This window comes from Bombina bombina, chromosome 7 (genome assembly GCF_027579735.1).
Source record: "Bombina bombina isolate aBomBom1 chromosome 7, aBomBom1.pri, whole genome shotgun sequence".
Taxonomy (NCBI): Eukaryota; Metazoa; Chordata; class Amphibia; order Anura; family Bombinatoridae; genus Bombina; species Bombina bombina.
The window spans coordinates 194483477-194499647 of record NC_069505.1 but is presented as its reverse complement, the minus strand read 5'-3'; the positions used below and the strand labels follow the sequence as shown (position 1 = coordinate 194499647).

At 42.1% G+C, this 16171-nt stretch overlaps 1 protein-coding gene across 1 annotated transcript in view; it reads left to right on the top strand.

The window, feature by feature from the left end:
- The window catches only part of PDHX (pyruvate dehydrogenase complex component X), a 419248-nt gene that overhangs the window by 104379 nt on the left and 298698 nt on the right, over positions 1 to 16171 (top strand). Inside the window, exon 4 of the mRNA XM_053720527.1 lies at positions 11943 to 12127. Coding sequence (XP_053576502.1) covers positions 11943 to 12127 — 185 coding nt within the window. The remainder of the gene's footprint in view (positions 1 to 11942; positions 12128 to 16171) is intronic.

The following is a 16171-nucleotide window of genomic DNA, read 5'->3' as shown; positions in this document are numbered from 1 at the left end:
CTATTTTGCAGGGACTTGCAATAGGTTTTAAATGACAATTAATTATTGAGGTAAAACGTTTTTTTGCTGGCATGTAAAAACGTTTTTTTCTCTGAGGTACTGGGTGAAAAAATATTTTGGGCACTTTTTTTCCACTTGGCAATAGTTTTGATTTAAATTAGAGCAGTTCACTGATCCCTCTCACTGTTATGTGTGTGGGGGAGGGGCCATTTTGGTGCTTTCACTACGCATCAGAAAAAACTCAGTCAGAGGTTCATTTTCTTCCTGCATGATCCGGTTCATCTCTACAGAGTTCAGGGATCTCAAAAGCCTTTTTTGAGGGAAGTAATCATTACAGCAGAGCTGTGCTGATGGTATTGACTGTGATATAAAAAACGTTTATTTGTGTATTTTTTTCTGCTGCCTGGGTTAGTTATCATTTGCTGAGGGGAACAATCCTTTGCTAAAACTGTATATTTTGACAAAGATTGATGCTATAACTTAATTATTTTATCTGTTATAATATTTTTCTGTGCTTCTTAAAGGCACAGTTCGTTTTCATATTATTTGTAAATTACTTTGAAAAGTATTTCCAAGTTGCTGTTTATTTGCTAGTGTGTTAAACATGTCTGATTCAGAGGAATATCTCTGTGCTATATGTGTTAATCCCAAAGTGGAGCCCAATAGAAATTTATGTACTAAATGTATTGATGCTACTTTAAAAAATAGTCAATCTGTACAAATTGAACATATTTCACCAAACAACGAGGGGAGAGTTATGCCGACTAACTCGCCTCACGTGTCAGTACCTGCATCTCCCGCTCAGGAGGTGCGTGATATTGTAGCGCCGAGTGCATCTGGGCGGCCATTACAAATCACATTACAAGATATGGCTACTGTTATGACTGAAGTTTTGGCTAAACTACCAGAACTAAGAGGTAAACGTGATCACTCTGGGATGAGAACAGAGTGCGCTGATAATGCAAGGGCCATGTCTGATACTGCGTCACAGTTTGCAGAACGTGAAGACGGAGAGCTTCATTCTGTGGGTGACGGTTCTGATCCAAATAAACTGGACTCAGACATTTAAAATTTTAAATTTAAGCTTGAGAACCTCCGTGTGTTACTAGGGGAGGTATTAGCGGCTCTGAATGATTGTAACACAGTTGCAATCCCAGAAAAAATGTGTAGGTTGGATAAATATTTTGCGGTACCGACGAGTACTGACGTTTTTCCTATACCTAAGAGACTTACTGACATTGTTACTAAGGAGTGGGATAGACCCGGTGTGCCTTTCTCATCCCCTCCTATATTCAGAAAAATGTTTCCAATAGACGCCGCCACACGGGACTTATGGCAAACGGTCCCTAAGGTGGAGGGAGCAGTTTCTACTTTAGCTAAGCGTACCACTATCCCAGTGGAGGATAGCTGTGCTTTTTCAGATCCAATGGATAAAAAATTAGAGGGTTACCTTAAGAAAATGTTTGTTCAACAAGGGTTTATATTGCAACCTCTTGCATGTATTGCGCCTGTCACGGCTGCAGCAGCATTTTGGTTTGAGTCTCTGGAAGAGACACTTCAATCATCCACACTAGATGACATCACACACAAACTTAAATTCCTTAAGTTAGCTAATTCATTTATTTCAGATGCCGTAGTACATTTAACTAAACTTGCGGCTAAAAATTCAGGATTTGCCATTCAGGCACGCAGAGCTCTGTGGCTAAAATCCTGGTCAGCTGATGTTACGTCTAAATCTAAATTGCTTAATATTCCTTTCAAAGGGCAGACCTTATTCGGGCCCGGCTTGAAAGAGATTATTGATGACATTACAGGAGGTAAAGGTCATGCCCTGCCTCAGGACAAGGCCAAAGCCAAGGCTAGACAGTCCAATTTTCATTCCTTTCGTAATTTCAAAGCAGGAGCAGCATCAACTTCCTCTGCACCAAAACAGGAAGGAGCTGTTGCTCGCTACAGACAAGGCTGGAAACCTAACCAGTCCTGGAACAGGGGCAAACAGGCCAGAAAACCTGCTGCTGCCCCTAAGACAGCATGAATTGAGGGCCCCCGATCCGGGACCGGATCTAGTGGGGGGCAGACTTTCCCTCTTCGCCCAGACTTGGGCAAGAGATGTTCAGGATCCCTGGGCGTTAGAGATCATATCTCAGGGATACCTTCTGCACTTCAAATCCTCTCCCCCAAGAGGGAGATTTCATCTGTCAAGGTTGTCAACAAACCTAACAAAGAAGGAAGCGTTTCTACGTTGCGTACAAGATCTTTTATTAATGGGAGTGATCCATCCAGTTCTGCGGTTGGAACAAGGACAAGGGTTTTACTCAAATCTGTTTGTAGTTCCCAAAAAAGAGGGAACCTTCAGGCCAATCTTGGATTTAAAGATCCTAAACAAATTCCTAAGATTTCCATCGTTCAAGATGGAAACTATTCGAACAATTTTGACCATGATCCAAGAGGGTCAGTACTTGACCACAGTGGATTTAAAGGATGCTTACCTTCACATACCGATTCACAGAAGTCATTACCGGTATCTAAGGTTTGCCTTTTTAGACAGGCATTACCAGTTTGTAGCTCTTCCATTCGGACTGGCTACGGCTCCAAGAATCTTCACAAAGGTTCTGGGCACTCTTCTGGCAGTACTAAGACCGCGAGGAATTTCAGTAACTCCGTACTTAGACGACATACTGATACAAGCTTCAAGCTTTCAAACTGCCAAATCTCATACAGAGATAGTATTGGCATTTCTAAGGTCGCATGGATGGAAAGTGAACGAAGAGAAAAGTTCTCTCTTTCCACTCACAAGAGTTCCCTTCCTGGGGACTCTGATAGATTCTGTAGAAATGAAGATTTACCTGACAGAGGACAGGTTAACAAAACTTCTAAATGCATGCCGTGTCCTTCATTCCATTCAAGAGACCAGAAATTCTCTTCTATGGTGGCTTTATCGGCCACATCTGTCCAGGGGAATGCCATTCAGCAGGCCAGACTGGTCAATTGTAACAACAGACGCCAGCCTACTAGGTTGGGGCGCTGTCTGGAATTCTCTGAAGGCTCAGGGACTATGGAATCAGGAGGAGAGTCTTCTTCCAATAAACATTCTGGAATTGAGAGCAGTCCTCAATGCTCTTCTGGCTTGGCCCCAGTTAGCAACTCGGGGGTTCATCAGGTTCCAGTCGGACAACATCACGACTGTAGCTTATATCAACCATCAGGGAGGGACAAGAAGCTCCCTAGCAATGATGGAAGTATCGAAGATAATTCGCTGGGCAGAGTCTCACTCTTGCCACCTGTCTGCAATCCACATCCCGGGAGTGGAGAACTGGGAGGCGGATTTCTTAAGTCGTCAGACTTTTCATCCGGGGGAGTGGGAACTTCATCCAGAGGTCTTTGCCCAAATACTTCGACGTTGGGGCAAACCAGAGATAGATCTCATGGCGTCTCGACAGAACGCCAAGCTTCCGCGCTACGGGTCCAGATCCAGGGATCCGGGAGCGGTCCTGATAGATGCCTTGACAGCACCATGGACCTTCAGGATGGCTTATGTGTTTCCACCTTTCCCGATGCTTCCTCGATTGATTGCCAGAATCAAACAGGAGAAAGCATCAGTGATTCTAATAGTGCCTGCATGGCCACGCAGGACTTGGTATACAGATCTGGTGGACATGTCATTCTGTCCACCTTGGTCGTTACCTCTGAAACAGGACCTTCTGGTTCAGGGTCCTTTCAAACATCAAAATCTAACTTCTCTGAAGCTGACTGCTTGGAAATTGAACGCTTGATCTTATCAAAGCGTGGTTTTTCTGAGTCAGTTATTGATACCTTAATACAGGCTAGGAAGCCTGTTACCAGAAAGATTTACCATAAAATATGGCGTAAATACCTATATTGGTGCGAATCCAAAGGTTACTCTTGGAGTAAGGTTAGGATTCCTAGGATATTGTCTTTTCTACAAGAAGGTTTAGAAAAGGGGTTATCCGCTAGTTCCTTAAAGGGACAGATCTCAGCTCTGTCCATTCTGTTACACAAGCGTCTGTCAGAAGTTCCAGACGTTCAGGCTTTTTGTCAGGCTTTGGCCAGGATTAAACCTGTGTTTAAAGCTGTGGCTCCACCATGGAGTTTAAACCTTGTTCTTAACGTTTTACAGGGTGTTCCGTTTGAACCCCTTCATTCCATTGATATAAAGTTGTTATCTTGGAAAGTTCTATTTTTAATGGCTATTTCCTCGGCTCGAAGAGTCTCTGAGTTATCAGCCTTACATTGTGATTCTCCTTATTTGATTTTTCACTCGGATAAGGTAGTTCTGCGTACTAAGCCTGGGTTCTTACCTAAGGTAGTCACTAACAGGAATATCAATCAGGAGATTGTTGTTCCATCCTTGTGCCCAAATCCTTCTTCGAGGAAAGAACGTCTTTTGCACAATCTGGATGTAGTTCGTGCCCTTAAATTTTATTTACAGGCAACTAAAGATTTTCGACAAACGTCTTCCCTGTTTGTCGTTTACTCTGGTCAGAGGAGAGGTCAAAAAGCTTCTGCTACCTCTCTCTCTTTTTGGCTTCGTAGCATAATTCGTTTAGCTTATGAGACTGCTGGACAGCAGCCTCCTGAAAGAATTACAGCTCATTCCACTAGAGCTGTGGCTTCCACTTGGGCCTTTAAGAATGAGGCCTCTGTTGAACAGATTTGCAAGGCTGCAACTTGGTCTTCGCTTCATACTTTTTCCAAATTTTACAAATTTGACACTTTTGCTTCCTCGGAGGCTATTTTTGGGAGAAAGGTTCTTCAGGCAGTGGTTCCTTCTGTATAAAGAGCCTGCCTATCCCTCCCGTCATCCGTGTACTTTTGCTTTGGTATTGGTATCCCACAAGTAATGATGACCCGTGGACTGATCACACTTAACAGAAGAAAACATAATTTATGCTTACCTGATAAATTCCTTTCTTCTGTAGTGTGATCAGTCCACGGCCCGCCCTGTTTTTTAAGGCAGGTAAATATTTTTTAAATTATACTTCAGTCACCACTACACCCTTGGCTTCTCCTTTCTCGTTGGTCCTTGGTCGAATGACTGGAGGTGACGTAGAGGGGAGGAGCTATATAGCAACTCTGCTGGGTGAATCCTCTTGCACTTCCTGTAGGGGAGCAGTTAATATCCCACAAGTAATGATGACCCGTGGACTGATCACACTACAGAAGAAAGGAATTTATCAGGTAAGCATAAATTATGTTTTTGTGCTTCCGACCTGGACTGTAATTTCAACAGATGCAAGTCTCACAGGTTGGGGAGCTGTGTGGGGATCTCTGACGGCACAAGGAGTTTGGGAATCTCAGGAGGTGAGATTACCGATCAATATTTTGTAACTCCGTGCAATTTTCAGAGCTCTTCAGTCTTGGCCTCTACTTTTACTAAATTCTACCATTTTGATGTATTTTCTTCTTCTGAAGCAGTTTTTGGTAGAAAAGTACTTCAGGCAGCGGTTTCAGTTTGAATCTTCTGTTTATGTTTTTCATTAAACTTTATTTTGGGTGTAGATTATTTTCTGCAGGAATTGGCTGTCTTTATTTTATCCCTCCCTCTCTAGTGACTCTTGCGTGGAAAGATCCACATCTTGGGTAATCATTATCCCATACGTCACTAGCTCATGGACTCTTGCTAATTACATGAAAGAAAACATAATTTATGTAAGAACTTACCTGATAAATTCATTTCTTTCATATTAGCAAGAGTCCATGAGGCCCGCCCTTTTTTGTGGTGGTTATGATTTTTTTGTATAAAGCACAATTATTCCAATTCCTTATTTTATATGCTTTCGCACTTTTTTCTTATCACCCCACTTCTTGGCTATTCGTTAAACTGAATTGTGGGTGTGGTGAGGGGTGTATTTATAGGCATTTTGAGGTTTGGGAAACTTTGCCCCTCCTGGTAGGAATGTATATCCCATACGTCACTAGCTCATGGACTCTTGCTAATATGAAAGAAATGAATTTATCAGGTAAATTCTTACATAAATTATGTTTTTGCTGCTCTCCCTGTAGTTTAACTCAAAAAAACTGTATTTCCATCTTAATATGGGAAGAGTCCACAGCTGCATTTCTTACTTGTGGGAAATACTGAACCTGGCCACTAGGAGGCAAAGACACCCCAGCCAAAGGCTTAAATACCTTGCACACTTCCTCATAACCCCAGTCATTCTTTGCCTTTCGTCACAGGAGGTTGGCAGAGAAGTGTTAGAAGATTTCGGAGTAGTCTCTTATGGAGTGTAGTACTCTTCAAGATAGGACTGGAGTTTTAAGTAGTCCTGTCAGCCTCTCAGTGAGATCATGGAATAAAGTTAGAGTCCGGAGATGCAGGGAACAGCTCCATTGGCAATCAGCGTTGACGAGTTTCGCTACCTGCTTTTTTCCCTCAAGTCAATGTCAGAAGCGATTCTACTATCTGTCACACTTTAATGGCCGTGTTCCTGTTCCACGGCGTAGATTCTGGTAAGATAGTTTCATATTTTTTACATGTATAATAACGCAAGAAGACAGGGTCACAGTGTGATTCCTTTTATCTGTATAGAATCAAGGGTTAATATCTCCTTAGGGGGATTATTGAACAGGAGGGAATAATCTTATGTTTGTTTGATTTTATGCTCTTTTTATGTGTGAGATGTTATGGGCTCATAGGCTTTTATGGAATATACAGATTTCACTTTCACTTTGAGAGCCATGCAGCTTACAAGCTTGGTGCGCTTTCTCATAGCAGGGACGGTCCTGCATTGTGCACTATATGATTCCTTCCCTTTTTCATGGCCTAGTGACTATCAGAGGGGAGTCATAAATCTCTGTACTGTCTGGGTCATAGGAGGTGGTGAGTGTCCCAGCCATTGGGGTATAAGGTGCCGTTTTATTGAATAAAATAAGATGTTTTGTTTCTCTAGTTCTCCGGTTATTGTACTAGCGATGGAGGATTCTGTTACTTTAGAGGGCACTCCCTCTATTCCTAATGAGTAATTCCTGTTTATTTGGTGAGGAGGCCTTAGTTCCGCCCTCTCAATTATGTTCCATATGCCTTGATAATGTGATATCGAACATGTTTGATACCATGGAGCCGTCTATATCTCTACACATGCAGTTTTCCCGTAGCATTGCTGATCCTCCATCTGGAGGGGGCCTTTTTCCACCAGACGTTACTGCGCAGTTCATAAGGTGGTATCTGTGGCCCTTAATACTTTACTTCGCCCTGCTAAGCGCAAGCGAAAGGTTACATATTGCACTCTTTCCCACTCTTTCCCAGAGTACATCAGATATTTTATTGAATTTAACTGAGGGTTATCCTAGGATGAAGTTCTTTCTGGGACTTCAGAGTATGAACATTCTGGGTCGGATTCTGCTGCCTCTAAACCTCCGGCTGCGGAGGAACCAGACTTTAGTTTAGGAATTTGCGCTTTCTTCTAAAGGAAGTTTTTGGCGAATTCAGAGGTTCCAGAGGCCAAATTGCCTGATGAACCTTTGATTCCTAAATTGGATAGAGTTTGAGGACAGGGTGATACCTTATCCTTCCCTGCTCCTGTTAGATGGCAAACATTATTAAGAATGAATGGGACAGGATTGGATTCCTTTTCCACCTCTTCTCCGTTTTAACAAATTGTCCCCAGTCTTGGACTCGGGACTTGTGAGGTTCCGTCCCTAAATGAGATGGCGTTATCTTCACCCTTGCTAAACGTACTGCTATCACGCTTGAGGATAGTTCTTCGTTTGAAGAGCCCATGGATAAAAGATGCAAACTCTGTTAAGAAAGATGTTTTCAACATATGGGATATTTGTTTCAACTGGTGGCGGCTGTTGCCGCGGTTTCTGGAGAAACTATCTTCTAGTGTGACTCCTTATAGGATTTTATCGGTGTTGAGGATCCCCTCGACGTTACTCAGTAAAGATTTACGGCCTTGAGGGTTGTTAATTCTTTTATCTGTGCTGCTATTAGGCAGTTTATTTGCTTGAATGCTATGGCTTCAGCTTTTTCTGGCTCTGGCTGAAGTCATGGTCTACAGATATGACTTCTAAGTCGAGACTTCTTCCCTCCCTTTAAGGCAGAGCTTTCCAAACTTTTCATGTGGGTGACACACTTTTTAGCCCTACATCATTTTGCGACACAGTAATTCAGTTGTATTAGCAAACAGGAGGTTAACTAACTTGCATTTTTAAGCTTCCACTTCCTATCCATATATCAAAGCAGGAGCAGCAATGAACTACTGGGAGCTAGCTGCAAAAAAAACAACACTTAGACTTCTGACTTCAACTCTGCGTTTAAGCTGCCACCCTCAGAGCTATGTGAGTCCGACTGACTACTGCCTGCGCTGCAAACACACTGCAATCCCACTCACTAACTACACATGCAGTCACAAGCAGATTGAGGAGACTACATGTGCAGTCAGGAGCCAATGTGCCACCAAAGCCGCCAATTAGATTCAGTTCCCACCGAGCTGCGCCAATAGGTTAAGATGATCTGTGACCCACTAGGTATCAATCACGTGTCAACCATGTGATATGCGTAGCAGGCAGGCGGGATGTCGGAAACCCCCCAAAAATGTAAAAAAAAAAAATGTAACTTCCAAAAAATTTGTGGTGCTGAAGCAGGGACACACCTACACACTGCCACCGACACACTAATATGTCACGACACACAGTTTGGAAAGCACTGCTTTAAGGGAATGATTTTGTCTGGTCCAGGCCTGGACTCAATTATCTCCACGGTCACAGGGGGCAATGATGCCCTCCTACCACAAGAGTATTTGAACTAATGTAAGGGACAATTTTTGTTCTGATGAAGCCCATGTCGGCAGTCCTCCGCTAAGCCAGAACAAACCAAGAGCTCTTGGAAGCCGGCTTAGTCCTGGAATAAATCCAAGCAGAGCAAGAAGTCCACAGAGTCTACGTCGGCATGAATGGGCGGTTCTCGGTTTTCTTCTGTAACATGTAGGGGGCAGTATGTTGCTCTTTTCAGTCGCTTGGTTCAGGGACGTGCAGGATCCATGGGTCCTGGGGGTCATAGCTTAGGGTTATATGATAGGTTAAGTCTCAGCCACCCAAGAGCCTGCAGGCTTGCCAGAAACATGGGGCCTTAAGCTCCATTCGGAGCTTGATAGATAGGCCCCATGGCCTTCTCCTGGTGGCCAGGTTCAGTATTTTCCACAAGTAAGGAATGCAGCTGTGGACTCTTCCCATACAGATGGAAACGAAATTATCAGGTAAGCATAATTTGTGTTTTCCCCTCCTCCCGCCAGTACGTACATATTGCCCCATGACTTAACCCTTGTTGTGCTGGTACCTACATAATGCGCCATGACTTTACCCTTGTTGTGCTAGTACCTTATATTGCCCCATAACTTTACCCTTGTTGTGCTAGTTTGTACATATTGCCCCATGACTTTAGCCTTATTGTGCTGTTGGTACATATAGGGAGTGCAGAATTATTAGGCAAATGAGTATTTTGACCACATCATCCTCTTTATGCATGTTGTCTTACTCCAAGCTGTATAGGCTCGAAGGCCTACTACCAATTAAGCATATTAGGTGATGAGCATCTCTGTAATGAGAAGGGGTGTGGTCTAATGACATCAACACCCTATATCAGGTGTGCATAATTATTAGGCAACTTCCTTTCCTTTGGCAAAATGGGTCAAAAGAAGGACTTGACAGGCTCAGAAAAGTCAAAAATAGTGAGATATCTTGCAGAGGGATGCAGCACTCTTAAAATTGCAAAGCTTCTGAAGTGTGATCATCGAACAATCAAGCGTTTCATTCAAAATAGTCAACAGGGTCGCAAGAAGCGTGTGGAAAAACCAAGGCGCAAAATAACTGCCCATGAACTGAGAAAAGTCAAGCGTGCAGCTGCCAAGATGCCACTTGCCACCAGTTTGACCATATTTCAGAGCTGCAACATCACTGGAGTGCCCAAAAGCACAAGGTGTGCAATACTCAGAGACATGGCCAAGGTAAGAAAGGCTAAAAGACAACCACCACTGAACAAGACACACAAGCTGAAACGTCAAGACTGGGCCAAGAAATATCTCAAGACTGATTTTTCTAAGGTTTTATGGACTGATGAAATGAGAGTGAGTCTTGATGGGCCAGATGGATGGGCCCATGGCTGGATTGGTAAAGGGCAGATAGCTCCAGTCCGACTCAGACGCCAGCAAGGTGGAAGTGGAGTACTGGTTTGGGCTGGTATCATCAAAGATGAGCTTGTGGGGCCTTTTCGGGTTGAGGATGGAGTCAAGCTCAACTCCCAGTCCTACTGCCAGTTTCTGGAAGACACCTTCTTCAAGCCGTGGTACAGGAAGAAGTCTGCATCCTTCAAGAAAAACATGATTTTCATGCAGGACAATGCTCCATCACACGCGTCCAAGTACTCCACAGCGTGGCTGGCAAGAAAGGGTATAAAAGAAGAAAATCTAATGACATGGCCTCCTTGTTCACCTGATCTGAACCCCATTGAGAACCTGTGGTCCATCATCAAATGTGAGATTTACAAGGAGGGAAAACAGTACACCTCTCTGAACAGTGTCTGGGAGGCTGTGGTTGCTGCTGCACGCAATGTTGATGGTGAACAGATCAAAACACTGACAGCATCCATGGATGGCAGGCTTTTGAGTGTCCTTGCAAAGAAAGGTGGCTATATTGGTCACTGATTTGTTTTTGTTTTGTTTTTGAATGTCAGAAATGTATATTTGTGAATGTTGAGATGTTATATTGGTTTCACTGGTAAAAATAAATAATTGAAATGGGTATATATTTGTTTTTTGTTAAGTTGCCTAATAATTATGCACAGTAATAGTCACCTGCACACACAGATATCCCCCTAAAATAGCTATAACTAAAAACAAACTAAAAACTACTTCCAAAACTATTCAGCTTTGATATTAATTAGTTTTTTGGGTTCATTGAGAACATGGTTGTTCAATAATAAAATTAATCCTCAAAAATACAACTTGCCTAATAATTCTGCACTCCCTGTACATATTACCCCATGACTTTACCCTCATTGTGCTGGTACGTAAATATTGCCCCATGACTTTACCCTTGTTGTGTTGGTACCTACTTAATGCCCCACGACTTTACCCTTGTTGTGCTAATACGTGGTATTGCCCCATGACTTTACCCTTGTTGTGCTAGTTTGCACATATTGCCCCATGACTTTAGCCTTATTGTGCTGGTATATACATATTACTCCATGACTTTAGCCTTATTGTGCTGGTATATACATATTACCCCATGACTTTACCCTCTTTGTGCTGGTACGTTAATATTGCCCCATGACTTAACCCTTGTTGTGCCGGTGCGTACATAGTGCCCCATGACTAGCCTTTTTGTGCCGGTATGTACATAATGCCCCGTGACCAGCCTCGTTGTGCTGGTGTGTATATAGTGCCCCATGACCAGCCTTGTTGTGCCAGTGCATATATAGTGCCCCATGACAGCCTTGTTGTGCCGGTGCATATATAGTGCCCCATGACAAGCCTCGTTTTTCCGGTATGTACATAGTGCCCTATGACTTTAACCTTGTTGTGCCGGTGCTTACATAGTGTCCCATGACTTTAGCCTTGTTGTGCCGGTATGTACATAGTGCCCCATGACTTTAGCCTCGTTGTGCCGGTGCGTACATAGTGCCCCATGATTAGCCTTGTTGTGCCGGTGCATACATAGTGCCCCATGACGTTAGCCTCGTTGTGCCGGTGCGTACATAGTGCCCCATGACGTTAGCCTCGTTGTGCTGGTGCGTACATAGTGCCCCATGACGTTAGCCTCGTTGTGCCGGTGTGTGCATAGTGCCCCATGACGTTGGCCTCGTTGTACCGGTGCTTGAACCTCCTCCCATTACTGTAGCTTGAAATCCATAAGCATTTCTAACATTGCTACTCTAAATGCCTGGAAACTGTTTGATATTAATTTTGCCTGAATTCCTTGTGCAGATTGACGAAGGCAGCAGGAATGTCCGTCTCGGTGTCCTTATTGCATTACTGGTGGAAGAAGGACAGGACTGGAAGCAGGTTGAGGTTCCTGTTGTTACAGCATCTCCCACCCCACAAGTCACACCTTCAGATTCTGCTACTGATGTGACAGCTCAGCTACCTCAGACCCAGCCTGGGAAGCACAGGTACGAGTTATGTTTCAGAGCATTGTAGTGTGTGCATGAGGGGACCTAATAGGGAGGATGGGAGTGCAGTAATCACTGTACTGTAGATATATTCTGTTACTGATTCTGTGGCACCCAAATAACAATGTGCAGGATACTTTTTCTCCTGTTAAGTGTAGTCAGTCCACGGGTCATCATTACTTATGGGATATTAACTCCTCCCCAACAGGAAGTGCAAGAGGATCACCCAAGCAGAGCTGCTATATAGCCCCTCCCCTCTACGTCACACCCAGTCATTCTCTTGCACCCAACTAATAGATAGGATGTGTGAGAGGACTGTGGTGATTAACTTAGTTTTTTATATCTTCAATCAAAAGTTTATTTTAAACGACACCGGAGTGTGTTGTTTCCTTCTCATGCAGAATTTGAAGAAGAATCTACCTGAGTTTTTGTATATGATCTTAGCGGACGTAACTAAGATCCGTTTGCTGTTCTCGGCCATTCTGAGGAGTAAGGTAACTTCAGATCAGGGGACAGCGGGCAGGTTCACCTGCAAAGAGGTATGTTGCAGTATATTATTTTCTAAGGAATGGAATTGACTTTGAAAATACTGCTAATACCGATATAATGTAAGTACAGCCTTAAATGCAGTAGTAGCAACTGGTATCAGGCTGACATGTATATATGTTAACACTTAAGTATTTCTGGGGAATGGCACTTCACTGGGAAAATACTGTATGCATATATCTTTTAGCCTAACTTGCAGTGGGAGCGACTAGCAGCAGGCTTTTTAAAGACATTTCATATATTTGATTTTAAACGTTTGCTGGCATGTTAAATCGTTTAATTCTCTGAGGTACTTGGTGAAAATTGCTTTGGGCTTTATTTTCCACATGGCTGTCGTTGTTTTAAATTAAAACAGTTTACTGAGCTCCCCTCACTGTTGTAGTGTGAGTGGGAGGGGCCTATTTTGGCGCTTTTACTACGCATCAGAAATTCAGTCACAGTCTGTCTTTTTCTCCCTGCATGATCCAGGACGTCTCCACAGAGCTCAGGGGTCTTCAAAACTAGTTTTGAGGGAGGTAATCACTCACAGCAGACCTGTGAGACTGTGCTTGACTGTGATAAAAATGTTTATATTGTCAATTGTTATACGTTTTTTTCTGATATTAAGGGTTAATCATCCATTGCTAATGTGTGCAATCCTTTGCTAATTTTCATTTATATAACTAATCCGGTTCATTGTTATTCAACTGTGATAGTTTTTGTGTGCTGCTTAAAGGCACAGTAACGTTTTTACATATTACTTGTAAATTTAGTTGAAAAGTATTTCCAAGCTTGCTAGTCTAATTGCAAGTTTGTTTAAACATGTCTGACTCAGAGGAAACTCTCTGTGCAATATGTTCAAAAGCCGAGGTGGAGCCCAATAGAAATTTCTTTCATGTAATTAGCAAGAGTCCATGAGCTAGTGACGTATGGGATATACATTCCTACCAGGAGGGGCAAAGTTTCCCAAACCTTAAAATGCCTATAAATACACCCCTCACCACACCCACAATTCAGTTTTACAAACTTTGCCTCCGATGGAGGTGGTGAAGTAAGTTTGTGCTAGATTCTACGTTGATATGCGCTCCGCAGCAAGTTGGAGCCCGGTTTTCCTCTCAGCGTGCAGTGAATGTCAGAGGGATGTGAGGAGAGTATTGCCTATTTGAATGCAGTGATCTCCTTCTACGGGGTCTATTTCATAGGTTATCTGTTATCGGTCGTAGAGATTCATCTCTTACCTCCCTTTTCAGATCGACGATATACTCTTATATATACCATTACCTCTGCTGATTCTCGTTTCAGTACTGGTTTGGCTTTCTACAACATGTAGATGAGTGTCCTGGGGTAAGTAAATCTTATTTTCTGTGACACTCTAAGCTATGTTTGGGCACTTTGTTTATAAAGTTCTAAATATGTGTATTCAAACATTTATTTGCCTTGACTCAGAATGTTCAACTTTCCTTATTTTTCAGACAGTCAGTTTCATATTTGGGATAATGCATTTGAATTAATCATTTTTTCTTACCTTCAAAAATTTGACTCTTTTTTTCCCTGTGGGCTGTTAGGCTCGCGGGGGCTGAAAATGCTTCATTTTATTGCGTCATTCTTGGCGCGGACTTTTTTGGCGCAAAAATTCTTTTCCGTTTCCGGCGTCATATGTGTCGCCGGAAGTTGCGTCATTTTTTGACGTTATTTTGCGCCAAAAATGTTGGCGTTCCGGATGTGGCGTCATTTTTGGCGCCAAAAGCATTTAGGCGCCAAATAATGTGGGCGTCTTATTTGGCGCTAAAAAATAAGGGCGTCGCTTTTGTCTCCACATTATTTAAGTCTTATTTTTTCAGTGCTTCTGGTTGCTAGAAGCTTGTTCTTTGGCATTTTTTCCCATTCCTGAAACTGTCATTTAAGGAATTTGATCAATTTTGCTTTATATGTTGTTTTTTCTCTTACATATTGCAAGATGTCTCACGTTGCATCTGAGTCAGAAGATACTTCAGGAAAATCGCTGTCTACTGCTGGAGCTACCAAGCTAAGTGTATCTGCTATAATTTTTGGTATCTGTTTCTCCAGCTGTTGTTTGTATTGCATGTCATGACAAACTTATTAATGCAGATAAAATTTCCTTTAGTACTGTTACATTACCTGTTGCTGTTCCGTCAACATCTAATTTTCAGAGTGTTCCTGATAAACATAAGAGATTTTATTTTTTAAATCCATTAAGAAGGCTATGTCTGTTATTTCTCCTTCTAGTTTACATAAAAGTCTTTTAAAAGTTCTCTTTTTTCAGATGAATTTTTAAATGAACATCATCATTCTGATACTGATAATGGTTCTTCTGGTTCAGAGGTTTCTGTCTCAGAGGTTGATGCTGATAAATCTTTGTATTTGTTCAAGATGGAATTTATTCGTTCTTTATTTAAAGAAGTATTAATTGCATTTAGAGGATTCTGGTCCTCTTGATTCTAAATCTAAACGTTTAAATAAGGTTTTTAAATCTCCTGTAGTTATTCCAGAAGTGTTTAATCTCCCTGATGCTATTTCTGAAGTAATTTCCAGGGAATGGAATAATTTGGGTAATTCTTTTACTCCTTCTAAACGTTTAAGCAATTATATCCTGTGCCATCTGACAGATTAGAGTTTTTTTGGGACAAAATCCCTAAGGTTATGGGGCTGTCTCTACTCCTGCTAAATGTGCTACTATTCCTACAGCAGATAGTAATTCATTTAAGGATCCTTTAGATAGGAAAATTGAATCCTTTCTAAGAAAAGCTTACTTATGTTCAGGTAATCTTCTTAGACTTGCTATATTTTTAGCGGATGTTGCTGCAGCTTCAACTTTTTGGTTAGAAGCTTTAGCGCAACAAGTAACAGATCATAATTTTATAGCATTATTATTATTCTATAACATGCTAATAATTTTATTGGTGATACCATCTTTTGATATCATTAGAGTTGATGTCAGGTATATGTCTCTAGCTATTTCAGCTAGAAAAGCTTTATGGATTAAACTTGGAATACTGATATGTCTTCTAAGTCAACTTTGCTTTCCCTTTCTTTCCAGGGTAATAAATTATTATTTCAACTGTTTCTGGAAGGAAGGGAACTTTTTTTCCAAAGGATAAAAAAATCTAAGGTAAATTTAGGTCTAATAATCATTTCGTTCCTTTCCTCACAATAAGGAACAAAAGCCTGATCCTTCATTCTCAGGAGCGGTATCAGTTTGGAAACTATTTCCAGTTTGGAATATATCCAAGCCTTTTAGAAAACCTATAGCCAGCTCCTAAGTACCCATGAAGGTGCGGACCTTATTCCAGCTCAGCTGGTATGGGGCAGATTACATTTTCTTCAAAGAAATTTTGATCAATTCCGTTCTCAATTTCTGGTTTCAGAACATTGTTTCAGAAAGGTACAGAATTGGCTTCAGTTAAGGCCTCCTGCTAAGAGATTTTTTTCTTTCCCGTGTCCCAGTTAACACAGCAAAGGCTCAGCATTTCTGAAATGTGTTTCAGATCTAGAGTTGGC